This window comes from Hyla sarda, chromosome 2 (genome assembly GCF_029499605.1).
Source record: "Hyla sarda isolate aHylSar1 chromosome 2, aHylSar1.hap1, whole genome shotgun sequence".
NCBI lineage: Eukaryota > Metazoa > Chordata > Amphibia > Anura > Hylidae > Hyla > Hyla sarda.
The window spans coordinates 379,235,397-379,249,922 of NC_079190.1; the positions used below are offsets into that span (position 1 = coordinate 379,235,397).

Here is a 14,526-nt window from a genome sequence, read left to right on the forward strand (position 1 = left end):
CTTGTTATATGTATTTCAGGATAAAGTTTTCCATGATGTTGCTGGTCTTGTGTTAGAAGTAGGTGGCAAAGGTCTCAGTCGAGATTAGAGTGTGGCAGAGGGGAACGGAGAATGGAGTCAAAGGTGTTAAATAGTTGTCTGGTCTGAGACTGAAAAGATATTACATTAGTTACATAGTCCTGTTTGGAAGAGGTGAGTGCAGACTTAAATTTGAGGAGTGCTGGCTTGTATGTATACATCTGAACAGTGAAAGAATTTAGGAACTACAGCAACGTAGCCCTGTTGACTCAATAACTGATCCAAAGTTCTAAATCTCATCTGGCAAAAAATAAATAAAAATAAAATAGCACAAAAACTGTGTTGGGAACTTAATAGCATGGGTTTCCATGGCCAAGTAGCTGTGTTCAAGCCTTACATTACCAAGCCCAATAACAGGTTGGGTTGGATGGTGTAGTGTAAAGTACGCCACCAATGGACAAGCAGTGGACATACAGTATGTTCTGTGGAGTGATGGTTCTATCTCAGTCTGATGGTTCAGTCTTGGTTTGGAGAATTTCAGGAGACTACTACCAGATGACAGGTTTTGGGTTTCAAAGTTTGGCCTGCACAGAGCCCTTACCTCAGCCCAGTCCAACACCTTCAGGATGAGCAAGAATGGAGATTGCAATCCCTGTCTGACCTCACAAATGTTCTTCTAGATGAATGAGCAAAAATGGCTCAGACACACTCTTTGCTGTTATAACTGCAAAGGGGGAACAACTCTTATTAATGTCTATGGATTTAGAATAGGATGTCCTAAAAGCTCTGTTAGGTGTAATGTGTGGTTGTCCCAATACTTGTTTATCTAGTGTACATGTGATCAGTAAATGCATCTAGTGGGCCAACCCCTTAAAGGGGTACTCCGGTGCTCCAGTGTTCTGAACATTCTGAACGCTCGGAGCCAGAGGCTGTGATCATGATGTCATGGCCACACCCTCTCATTATGTCACACCACGCCCCCTCCATTCATGTCTATGGGAGGGTGTGTGTAGACTGATATGCCCTCTCCCATGGACATGAATGGAGAAGATGTGGCATGACATAACGAGGGGGCGTGGCCGTGACCTCACGACCACTGCCGCAGGAACCCGGCATTTATTTAGAATGTCGGGTGCTGTGGGAGATCCCGGGGTGCCCCAGCAGCAGGACACCCACGATCAGACATCTTATCCCCTATCCAAAGATGCCTAGCAGCGGAGTACCCCTTTAAAGGGGTACTCCACTGGAAAAAATGTTTTAAATCAACTGGTGCCAGAAAGTTAAACAGATTTGTAAATTACAACCTACAGGTGTGGGAAACCACATGGGACTCTGGCAAACGTATTCACGTATAAAATTGATTTTATTCAGATAAATAATGTAAAAAAAAAAAAATATATATATATATATATATATATATATATATATATATAATGACACAGAATCAATTCATAAAAATATTACATAATGGTTAAAAAATCATTAAGTTTATTTATTGCACATATTAAAAGGTGGATACTGGGGTGAGGGAGCCTGTATTCCGGAAAAATAGATATAGATAATACAGAGAAGATGCAGTACTACAAAGGGGTGCAAGATAGAGTAATTTAATATGCACATAAAACCAATTGAACGCACCAGGGAAAAGGGGGTGTGGGGGCAAGGTGTGATCAGAGCAATGTAAAAAACCAACGGCACAAGAGCGTGAAATCCAATTGGTGGAAAGAATATAAAAAAATGAGTATAAAAAACATTTATAAAAAATTATAAATCACAGCACACTGGTAAAAAAACTGTGAATGTGCATATAATAATGTAACATAGGAGAAAGGGAGCTGGCTGCACAGGGGATAGGTATAAGGTGCAAACACTAGTGTGCAAAATATCGCAAAAAAGTTTATGAAATGAGCAAGCCAGATGGATTAGGTATAAGGTGCAATAGGGTGTGCAAATTATAGCGAGACTATGTGCAAAGAATAGCAGCTAGAGATATGTGCATGTGGGCAGACAGTAGAAAATGCTGTCTGAATAAACTATAGCAGCAAGTGAGACAGAAAATAGCAGCAATAATGAAAGAACAATAAAGGGCAGGCTCGGTATACAGTAGAACAACACTCACCCCAGTCCACCTCCACAACTCCGACATGTTTCGCCGGGAGCGGCTTTGTCAAGGAGTGAAGGCCAGACGAAGCACGTAACCCGTGCAAAACATCGTCTGCTGCTTTCGCCTTTTGTACCCCCCCGGTATGTGTCCCCCCGATAGTTACTTGTATGTGAGTATTTACATCAATAAAGAAGATTTGAGAAGAATCGGTGAGTTGCCAGCGTTTCATATTCCTATTGAATAATGCTTTCATCTGCTGGTTAAGCTAGAGCACCACCATATCTCGCTACGTGAATATCATCCGCACAGAATAATTGACATCTCTTAGTACGCAGAGCTAGCAGTGCCGGTTCTATCTTTGCTTTTTGGAAGCGTTTGCACAAAAAATTGTGATTTCTCACAAAAGTTGCAGTTGGTAAATACAGGTGAAACTCGAAAAATTTGAATATTGCGCTAAGTTCATTTATTTCAGTAATGCAACTTAAAAGGGGAAACTAATATATGACAGACTCATTACATGCAAAGCAAGATAGTTCAAGCCGTGATTTGTCATAATTGTGATGATTATGGTTACAGCCCATGAAACCCCCAATCCCCAATATAAATATTATATGATTTGGGGAGCCATGTCATCTGCTGGTGTTGGGCCACTGTGCTTCATTGAGGTCAGAGTCAACGCATCCGTCTACCAGGAGATTTTGGAGCACTTCATGCTTCCTTTCCTTTTAAGTTGCATCAAATACAATGAACTTTTGCACGATATTAACATTTTTAGAGTCTCACTTGTACATGACCACTGCATAGGGAAAAGGACAAATGGTGAACTGCAAGTAAATGTTGTGAAGAATGTCTATTTGAGAAGTTGCAAAGAAGTCACAACCCCCCACACTGCACCTAAACTGCGCCAAATATACAAAGCATATCTAAATGCAATAAATAACCCTTGGTGTTTGTGTAGAAAAGTCACACATTTTGGCGCAACAAATAAACTAGAGAATTTTCAGGAAACATGTACCTGCACAAATTTTATTAACTGCCCTGCGACCATTTAAAGGGTTTATCCAGGAAACAACTTTTTTTTCTATATATCAACTGGCTCCAGAAAGTTAAACAGATTTGTAAATTACTTCTATTAAAAAAATCTTAATCCTTTCAGTACTTATGAGCTGATGAAGTTGAGTTGTTCTTTTCTGTCTAAGTGCTCTCTGATGACACGTGTCTCAGGAACCACCCAGTTTAGAAGCAAATCCCCATAGCAAACCTATTCCACTCTGTGCAGTTCCCGAGACACTCTTGCCAGGCAGAAAACATCAACTCAACTTCAGCAGCTGATAATTATTGAAAGGATTAAGATTTTTTAAATAGAAGTAATTTACAAATCTGTTTAACTTTCTTGAGCCAGTTGATATAAAATAAAAAAGTTTTTTTCCTGGAATACCCCTTTAATAAATTTAGTGCACCTACACATTACCAGGACACAAAATAGAGGTGTACAAAAATGCTTCACCTACACCCACAATGATGAATTCCTCCCCATAGTCACTACTTGATATTCATTTCGGAGACCTTTGTTAGAAGAGAACATTTTGCAAAATGACCACTAGGTGGTGCTATGTTCTGTGCAGCGTTAAAATGTCACAGCCCCCTTTTCAATGACTGGAGAAAGCGTTACCAAATTTAAAGGACTTGAGTTCTGAGAATGCCTTGAGCAACCAGTTCCTGTGTCCTTAGTTCATTTCTGCAGAGCTTTAGAGCCCCTGTCATAGAGAGCCTCCTTGGCACCGGATCTGTTCATTGCGTTCTCATATTGGAATTATTTCCCCATTGATGAAAATGAGATATCCTCTTCTTGTACTGCTCTGGTCTTCCAGTTTATTGGGATTTACCTGTGGAACTGGGTTCTTGTATCAGTTCCCAGCATCCACAATGCAGCACAACTATCCTGATCAAAACGCCGCATCTGCAAGTGCCAGTTACTCCAACCGCAGGTAAGTGCGATAAAACATAAATACATACCGCGCCATAAACTTTTACAGACTGTGCTTGCTAGGAACACTTCTTGAAGATATTTTGTCATTTACATGAATTTACAGTACTATAATGTACAATGAGAAATTTTTCATTTAGAATTATGATCGTCGATAGGACACGATAAACTACAGCATCCTTTCTCTACTTGTTACATGCTGTGTTGGATAGAGGCTAAATATTAAAAGATGTTTTATTTTTTGTGCAAACAAATATTATTTTATATTAATAATAAAAAAAAATTGAATAATTAAAGGGGGTCTCTGCTTGGATAAATGCTGCTGTATCAGACCTAAAGACATGTAGATGTCGGTGGTCATGGCTGCAGAAGGGGCAGTTTTTATTCTTATCAATGAATGAAGGGTATATCTATAATAATTGAATTATCCTGTATGGAAGGTTTCCCAACAAGGGTGCCTCCAGCTGTTGTAAAACTACAACTTCCATCATGCCCAGACAGCTAAAGGCTGTCAGGGCATGCTGGGAGTTATGATTTTGCAACAGCTGGAGGCACCCTGGTTGGGAAACCCTGCTGTAAGGGGAAAATTGACTATTGGTTAGGTCACTACCTGAGGGCTTTTGGGCAGAGGAACCCCATAGCTCTTTGGTCATTTAGAGTGCTCCTTAACCCCTTAATGATGCAGGACGTAAATGTACCTGGTGCGTTGGTATTTAATGCACCGGACGTACATTTACGTCCTGTACATGACTGCGAGCACCCACCCCCCCAACGATCGCTCTGATGTGTGCCATTAACCCCTCAGATTCCGTGATCAATACAGATGTAGTGCGGTCACTAAAATGGATGATCAGATCGCCCGCAGTGCTGTCTCACCTGCCTCCGTCGCCTTTCTCTGATCTTCTGCTCTGGTCTGAGATCGAGCAGCCCAGAGCAGAAGATAACCGATAATACTGATCAGGGCTATTCCCTATGCATAGCACTGTTCAGTATCTGCAGTAAAGTGATTGAAATAAATAGTCCCCCATGGGGACATGAAAAGTGTAAAAAAAATGTAAAAAATAAAAGAAAAAATTTGAAAAATCCCCTCCCCCAATAAAAATGTATATTGTCCCTTTTTCCCATTTTACCCCCCAAAAAGTGTAAAAAAAAAAAAAAAATCTATTTGGTATCGCTGCGTGCGTAAATGTCTGAATTATCAAAATATAATGTGAATGATCCCGTACGGTGAACGGCGTAATTGTAAAAAAAAAACAAAAAACGCTGCTTTTTTGTCACATATTCCCAAAAATAAAAAATTTATAAAAAATTTACAAATTTTTTTATATACGCAAATGTCGTACCAATAATAAGTAAAGATCACGGCACAAAAAATGCGCCCTCATACCACGCTTATACGGAAAAATGAAAAAGTTATAAGTTGTCAAAATAGAGGGATTTTAAATGTACTAATTTGGTTAAAAAGTTTGAGATTTTTTTAAAGCGGTACAATAATAGAAAAGTATATAATCATGGGTATCATTTTAATCGTATTGACCCACTGAATAAAGAAAAAATGTCATTTTTACAGTAAATTGTACAGTGTGAAAACGAAACCTTCCTAAATCAGCAAAATCGCTGTTTTCTTTTTAATTTCCCCACATAAATAGTATTTTTTTGGTTGTGCCATACGTTTTATGGTAAAATGAGTGATGTCATTACAAAGGAAAACTGGTTGCGCAAAAAGCAAGCCCCATACTTGTCTATTGATAAGAATAGGAAAAAATTATGATTTTTAGAAGGTGAGGAGGAAAAAATGTCCTTAAGGGGTTAAAGATTAAATGCACATAATAAACATGTCTTAAATGTTTTTTTATTCATCCACATGAAATTTTTCATAGCTATGGTAGTTGGCAAGGGCTCCATGACCTTTAATGCCCAGATTACTCTAAGCAATCAGTGTATCTCATCCACATAAAGTGTATCATAGCTATGGTAGTTGGCAAGGGCTCCATGACCTTTAGTGCCCAGGTTACACTCAGCCCACAGTGTATCTCATCCTCATGAAGTGTATCATAGCTATGGTAGTTGGCAAGGGCTCCATGAACTTTAGTGCCCAGGTTACACTCAGCCCACAGTGTATCTCATCCACATAAAGTGTATCATAGCTATGGTAGTTGGCAAGGGCTCCATGACCTTTAGTGCCTAGATTACTCTCAGTCCACAGTGTATCTCATCCTCATGAAGTGTATCATAGCTATGGTAGTTGGCAAGGGCTCCATGAACTTTAGTGCCCAGGTTACACTCAGCCCACAGTGTATCTCATCCACATAAAGTGTATCATAGCTATGGTAGTTGGCAAGGGCTCCATGACCTTTAGTGCCTAGATTACTCTCAGTCCACAGTGTATCTCATCCTCATGAAGTGTATCATAGCTATGGTAGTTGGTAAGAGCTCCATGACCTTTAGTGCCTAGATTACTCTCAGTCCACAGTGTATCTCATCCTCATGAAGTGTATCATAGCTATGGTAGTTGGCAAGGACTCTGTGACCTTTAGTGCCCAGGTTACACTCAGCCCACAGTGTATCTCATCCACATAAAGTGTATCATAGCTATGGTAGTTGGTAAGAGCTCCATGACCTTTAGTGCCTAGATTACGCTCAGCCCACAGTGTATCTCATCCACATAAAGTGTATCATAGCTATGGTAGTTGGCAAGGGCTCCATGACCTTTAGTGCCTAGATTACTCTCAGTCCACAGTGTATCTCATCCACATGAAGCGTACCATACCTATGGTAGTTGGCAAGGACTCTGTGACCTTTAGTGCCTACATTACTCTCAGCCCTCAGTGTATCTCATCCTCATGAAGTGTGATATAGCTATGGTAGTTGGCACGGGCTCCATGGCCTTTAGTGCCCAGGTTACACTCAGCCCACAGTGTATCTCATCCACATGAAGCGTACCATACCTATGGTATTTGGCAAGGGCTCCATGACCTTTAGTGCCTACATTACTCTCAGCTCACAATGTATCTCATCCACATGGAAGAGTTGCACGTGTATACACGTGTATGCATGTTACCCAAGTCAGATTAAGGTACATTAAAGAGGCTATATGAAGATCTATTAGGCAATATTGTAAATGATCTATCTATCTAATACACTAATACTGATAGAAGTCATATATGTAATAATGCAATTGCATGTATAGACACTAATTATGACAGAAACCAGATCTGGATAAGGTTATTTTCCTAATGGATTTATAAAATAAAACCTGTTGGCTACAATGGGCAATCGCTCCACATCTTGTCATGGTTTTTGTATATGAGATCCAACATGTCAATATTTACAGAAAGAAACATATATACGTAAACATGTGATGTTTAATGCAGTTACCAGATTTTATAGGTTGCCTGTACTATTCAGTGATGCAGTTGCCCTGCTGAACCAAAGTTTTACCAGTAATCGCTATTCCTAAGCAAACGTGCAGTGTGAACCCACATGAACTTCACTGTCCCAAAACTACTGAAGTGAGAAAGCAGCGGTCAACGTCTGCTTCACAATGGCTCACCCACTGGCCTCTAGAGGGGAGTGTTGCTGCGGGATGCAGAGCATGTTCACTTTCTACCTAATATTTAGGTCACATGACCTGTTCTTAATTTTGTGGGGTCTGTGACATTGTTGATGTGTTTGAACATATTTAGCAGTTTTAGAAACTTTTTTTAAATTCTTAGTGGAACAAAGTAAATTATTGCTATTAATTTAGGTAACCCTTGATTCAAGTTGTCTTGCATTTTTTTAGAGAAATATCTGTATTTGCTTAATATATATTTCACATTACAGCATACTTTTTTTTAATTGAAATTGTGTTTAGATAAACTAAATAAAGTTCCTTTAACCCAGCATCCAATAATCTAGAAAATCTGATAATATGGCACATTTTTCTAGCACAGATTTACAGTATGTGGGATTTCCAAGTCCATAAACCAAAGATTTAACGGTTGGACATGCACGGTAGGACGTGCCTCTAGTTTTCAGTACATCTTAGGAAATGGGTAAGTGTCTGATCGCAGGGGATTCGACTGCTGGGACCCCTGCAATCTCATGTATTGAGTCTGTCTCTCCCAGCTATACTTACCATACTCCTGAGTACTCCTGCCTCCCCCTTTGGAGTACAGCAGGAGTGACAGCTTGTTCAGCCAATCACCAGCTTAAAGGGGACCCTGTCTCAGCCGGCAATTGTAGATGTTTCGAGAGACTACAGGTCCTCTTTGAGGGAAAACATTATGAAGTCATCTTAAAATGTAAAAAATATTTATCTACAAACTCAAACTCTGCAGTTTAAAAGAGGACATGTGACCAACCACAAAAAAAAATAAAATAAATTGCACTATCATTAAAGAGCTTAGGTCACCCTGATCATGCACCTTTTTACAGTTTCTTGATACGCCCCTCCGTTCCTGAGATATGGGGTTTTATATTTTGTCTGACAATTCATGGAATCGGTCTGAAGGGTGTGAACTTAATTTAAATAACTGGAGTGAATATTAGGTGATGTCTGGCATTATACAGTCAGTGGGTGCGTATAAGTCATACACACCCCTCAATGTAAAACATTCACACCCCTTGACTGCATAATCCTGGCCCCATCACTTGAGGTCACTCCCATTATTAAAATTAAGTTCACGCCCATCTGACTGATTCCCTGAATTGTCATGTAAAAAATGAGCCCACATATATTGGGAATGGGAGGGCATATAAAGAAATGGCAAAAATGTGTTTGATCAACGTATTAAAGGACAGTTAAATCTTAAAATTTGATGTGTTGCTCACAAGTTCTCTTGCGGCCATGTTCACACAATGACATTTCCGGGTGAAAAATTCAGCCCCGAAATTCCGTTGTTTTCCATTGTTCTCAATGAGATTCTGCTGCGCTGTACACATAGAGGAATTTCTGTAGTGGGAATTTTGGCAGTGCCATCTATGGAGATGGCTCATTTCCGAGCGATCCTAATGCTGGCAGAACATGCAAATATGTGGAATATCCGCCCATTTTTTATGGAAATTTTCTGCTATCTGAACGTAACCTTAAAGGTGTACTCCACCCCAAGACATCTTATCCCCTATCTAAGGATAGGAGATAAGATGTCTGATCACGGGGATCCCACTGCTGGGGACCCCCGTGATCTCTCCTGCAGCCCCTTGAGTTGCCGAGTAAGGTTGCTCTGTTGCTGATGACAGGTTCATGATATCATGGCTCTGCCCCTCGTGACGTCACGCCCGCCCCCTTAATGCAAGTCTATGGGAGGGGGCGTGGCAACAGTCACACCCCCTCCTATAGACTTGCATTAAAGGGGTAGGGGTGACGTCATCAGGGGGCGGATCCATGATGTCACGAACCGCTGGTCCCTGTAATGGGAGTCATCAGCCATGAGCAAACCTAGCTCCGGAGAGCTGCAGGAGAGATCGCGGGGGTCCCCAGCAGCAGGACCCCCGCGATCAGACATCTTATCCCCTATTGAATAGGGGATAAGATGTCTAGGGGCGGAGTATCCCTTTAAAGGAAGGAATACTTACAGATGTTAAAAGAGGGGACATAAAAAATCTGGTGAATTTCATAAAAGAAGGTGAATTACAAATATACTTGCTATTCCAATAGAACTCCGGTCCATGTTTGACAACACAGTTTTGTGCCTTCTTCTAGTTATTTCTGCCTTGATAGCATGCTGGCACAAACTCACTTGACTAAGTGGGTTTTTTACCATTCCATTGTGTCTAGGCATCCTCAAAGCATGTGACAGCTTGGGGTAAGAGGCATTGCCCCTTTAGCACAGGGACCCCCTTGTTCAGTTCAACATGAGTCAGTGCTGCATCTCTCAGTACATTTCAGTACACAAGCACTTTCCTAGGCTTCAGTCCCTGCAGAAGAACAAGTCAGATCTCCTAGGTTCAAGCCCAGGCCTACTAATAAGCAGGCAGATGTGTAAATTCTGTCTCTCTCTGAGGGCTTACGACTTGTACTATACCCTTGGTGCCAAGAGCCTTGACTTTTTCCATCTTGCCAAGCCCCTACATCTCTGCATGATAATGAGGTGCATCAGCCCCACCATACAGGTCAGCTTGCCAGCACTAGCCTCTTTAAAGGGGTACTCCACTGCCCCAGCGTCCGAAACGTTTAATCCAGAACATTGGGTGCGGGGGTCGTGATGTCACGGCCATGCCCCTTGTGATGTCACACCCCCTCAATGCAAGTCTATGGGAGGGGGCATGACGTCTGTCACGCCCCCTCCCATAGACTTGCATTGAGGGGGCGTGGTGTGACGTCACGACTCCCGCAGCCTGTACCCAGCATTCGGAACTAAATGCTCCAGACACTGGGGCAGTGGAGTACCCCTTTAAGGCCTATTACCATATCTCCATCCTTACTGGTGGTTGACAATCCTAGAGACCTTGAATATGAGGCTAAGGGATTATGAATCAAGTTCATGGGGGGGGGGGGTATTCTTCAATTAAGTATACCATTTTGACTCAATTCTAAATAAATTTAACAAATTGAATAAACATATTTATTAAAAATCCAAAACAATATTGTATTCAAAGTCTGGTCTTTTCCTTTAAAAACACTGGAGCTATGAAGTGGCCATGTCACATTTATCAGTGCCTAGGTACACATGGCTAAACTCACTCCCCACACAGGTTTGTTGAGTGCACCAAGAACTACAAAAAGCAATATGGTATGGGCAGATAAAAGTAAATGTGGAAGTGTAGATAGAAAAATAGCAACTGCTGGAACCATCAAGGGACCAAACACAGCACACATGTTCTTATGTTATAGCTGACTGGTGTAATTTATGACGACATTTAGTCTCTGAAGTGTAAGTTGTTGGATGTCGGTGAGATCACAATACCAATGTCATTACCAGTTTAAAAATATTGGTCAGGCCAGAAGGGACTGCTCTAGGTGTATGGGGAGAGGTAAATACTTGAATTGTTTAGACCTTATAGATTTTCTAAGGGACGGGTAACCTAAAGGAAATGATGTCACTTTTATGGTGATGTCTGGGACATATCTAGGACTGTCAAATGGAAAGCTGTTCTGTACAAGTCAGACCAGAAAAGAAAACTGTAACACAGTAGGACCTTAATGAAAAAGGTGGACTTTTGTGCTTTCTTATTTTTATAACTTCGATATATTTGCAGGGTATCTAAATATTTGTTTTGTGTCTTACACATAGGTGTTCTCTTTCAAGTGGTTTCTGGGAGCCTTTTATGCCAGGTTTCCATCTTATGTAAAATGCTATATGTGTTGCCCTCCAGTCATCTGTGAGTGGAGTGCGAAAATAATTGCGTAGACCACAGGTGGGATTTGCTCATACAACCCATTCAACAGCAGACCTCATGTATGACTATATTTGTGGATTTTGTTAAATGATAGATTTCATAGAAGACAAGGCTTCTAAAAACCATGGCTTAAAGGGTACTCCACCCGAAGACATCTTATCCCCTATCCAAGGATAGGGGATAAGATGTCTGATCGTAGGGGTCCCTCCTGCAGCCACTTGTCATCTGCCGACCCCTCTATCGTGAGTCATCAGGCACGGAGCAAACTTCGGCTCCGTGTTGCAGATGACTAGGGGCTACAGGAGAGATCGTGGGGATCCCCAGCGGCAGGACCCCCGCAATCAGACATCTTATCCCCTATTCTTGGATAGGGGATAAGATATCTAGGGCTAGAGTACCCCTTTAAGAGTATGTGTGGTAACCTGCAAACTAGTATCCTTTGAGCCAAAAGTTAGTATAGGTAAGTTTGGTCAATTAGGGTTAGTATGTAAAGGGGTTATTCCTCAGTAGTGTTAGGCCATATTCAAATTCGCAAATATTCGCGAATATATGGACGAATATTCGTCATATATTCGCGAATATTCGCATATTCGTAACATTCTCGTTTTATTTTCGCATATGCGAAGATTCGCACATGCGAAAATAATATATGCGAAAATTAGCATATACAAAATTAACATAAGCAAAAATTTGCATATGCGAAAATGTGCATATGCTAATTTTCGCATATGCGAAAATTTGCACACCAGTCTCACACAGTAGTATTAGAGCCTTCTTTACACCACACAAGCTGGAAGCAGAGAGGGATGATCACTGTGATGTGTACTGTGAAAAAAAAATGAAAAAAAAACACGAATATTCGTAATTATGAATATATAGCGCTATATTCGCGAATATTCGCGAATTCGCGAATATGCAATATTCGTGAATAAAATTCGTATTGCGAATATTCGCGAGCAACACTATTCCTCAGTAAAAATGTATTCTCTATCCAGAGGATAGTTCCTAACTAGAAAATTAGTGGGAGTTCCACCTATCACAAAAACTAAGGTGAAAAGGGCCCTGGAAAAAAGGAGTACAGCCAGAGTGCAGCCATTCATTCTCTCTGGGGTTTAAGAGCATTGAGATGTGCTCAATTCATTCCAGGGCATATTTTACTTCAGTTTTTGTGATCAGTGGTGTTGCCAGTGGTTAGACCCCCACTGACTACCTACTTATCCCCTATCCTACTGATTGAGGAAAACTTTTACTTGTGGGATAACCCCTTTGAGTTGGTAGTTCAGCTCAGAGTAGGGTCTGACAACAGTATATTAAATGTTTAGGATTAGCATAGGATATATGTAAGATTAGGTCATAGATGAAGGGTAAAGTGTGATGAGGGTTACCAGGAAAATCAGAATGGGTATGCTTAAATACTATTCTTCAATGAAGTATCATCCTTAAACCTAAGGTACAAGACAGTAAATATCATAAAATGAATTATTAGTATTTATATTAATTAATTATTTTGCTTTAAGGGAAATCCCTCAAAAAATACAGTTGCAAGAAAAAGTATGTGAACCCTTTGGAATTGTATGGATTTCTGCAGAAATTGGTCATAAAATGTGATCTGATCTTCATCTAAGTTACAACAATAGACAATCACAGTCTGCTTAAACTAATACACAAATCATTAAATGTTACCATGTTTTTATTGAACACACCATGTAAACATTCACCGTGCAGGTGGAAAAAGTATGTGAACCCTTGGATTTAATAACTGGTTGAACCTACTTTGGCAGCAATAACTTCAACCAAATGTTTCCTGTAGTTGCAGATCAGACGTGCACAACGGTCAGGAGTCATTCTTGACCATTCCTCTTTACAGAACAGTTTCAGTTCAGCAATTTTCTTGGGATGTCTGGTGTGAATCGCTTTTATTGAGGTCATGTCACAGCATCTCAATCGGGTTGAGGTCAGGACTCTGACTGGGCCAATCCAGAAGGCGTATTTTCTTCTGTTTAAGCCATTCTGTTGTTGATTTACTTCTATGCTTTGGGTCTTTGTCCTGTTGCAACACCCATCTTCTGTTGAGCTTTAGCTGGTGGACAGATGGCCTTAAGTTCTCCTACAAAATGTCTTGATACACTTGGGAATTCATTTTTCCTTCGATGATAGCAATCTGTCCAGGCCCTGATGCAGCAAAGCAGCCCCAAACCATGATGCCCCCACCCCCATACTTCACAGTTGGGATGAGGTTTTGATGTTGGTGTGCTGTGCCTGTTTTTCTCTTTTTCTATTTTACAAATGGTTTAGGGTGACATAAATATAAAAAAAAGGTCATACTCTTCTTTGCTGATCCCCCCACTACTGCTGTCCCTGCTGCTTATCACTGGATTCTGTGATACATCTACCCCACATGAACTGTCAATTCAGCCAGTCACTGGCCAAGGTAGTCACCGCTATTTAGTAGGGCCTGACAGGTGTCTGACAGATTTTTGGAACAGTGGTCTGTGAAAAAGTAAAATTACCATTTAATTTGCACAGCCCAAAGATCTGTCAAACACCAGTGGGGTGTAAATGCTCACTGCACTCCTTATTAAATTCTGTGAGGGGTGTAGTTGCCAAAAGGTGGTCACATGTGGGGAGGGGTCCACTGTTTTTGCACTATGGGGGCTTTGTAGACACACATGGCATTCAATATCTGACACATTCTCTCTCCAAAAGCTCAATGGCGCTCCTTCTCTTCTGAGTATTGCAGTTTGCCTGCAGAGCACTTTACATCCACTTATGGGGTATTTCCATACTCAGAAGAAATGGGGTTACACATTTTGGGAGGCTTTTTCTCCTATTATCCCTTGTGAAAATGAAAAATTTGGGGTAACACCAGCATTTTAGTGAAAAAAATCTAATTTTTCATTTTCACGTCCAACTTTAGCGGAAATTTGTCAAACACCTGTGGGTGTTAAGGCTCACTGTACCCCCTTGTTACATTCCTTGAGGGGTGCAAGTTCCAAAATAGTATGCCATGTGGGTTTTTCTTTGCTGTTCTGGCACCATAGGGGCTTCCTAATTGTGGCATGCCCCCCAAAAACCATTTCAGCAAAATTCGCTT

General features: G+C 40.8%; 1 protein-coding gene across 1 annotated transcript in view; it reads left to right on the forward strand.

Annotated features, from left to right (window-relative positions):
• Positions 1-3,825: 3,825 nt before the first annotated feature.
• Positions 3,826-14,526, forward strand: part of COL26A1 (collagen type XXVI alpha 1 chain) — a 509,942-nt gene continuing 499,241 nt past the window's right edge. Inside the window, exon 1 of the mRNA XM_056558485.1 lies at positions 3,826-4,110. Coding sequence (XP_056414460.1) covers positions 3,950-4,110 — 161 coding nt within the window. The 5' untranslated portion in view covers positions 3,826-3,949. The remainder of the gene's footprint in view (positions 4,111-14,526) is intronic.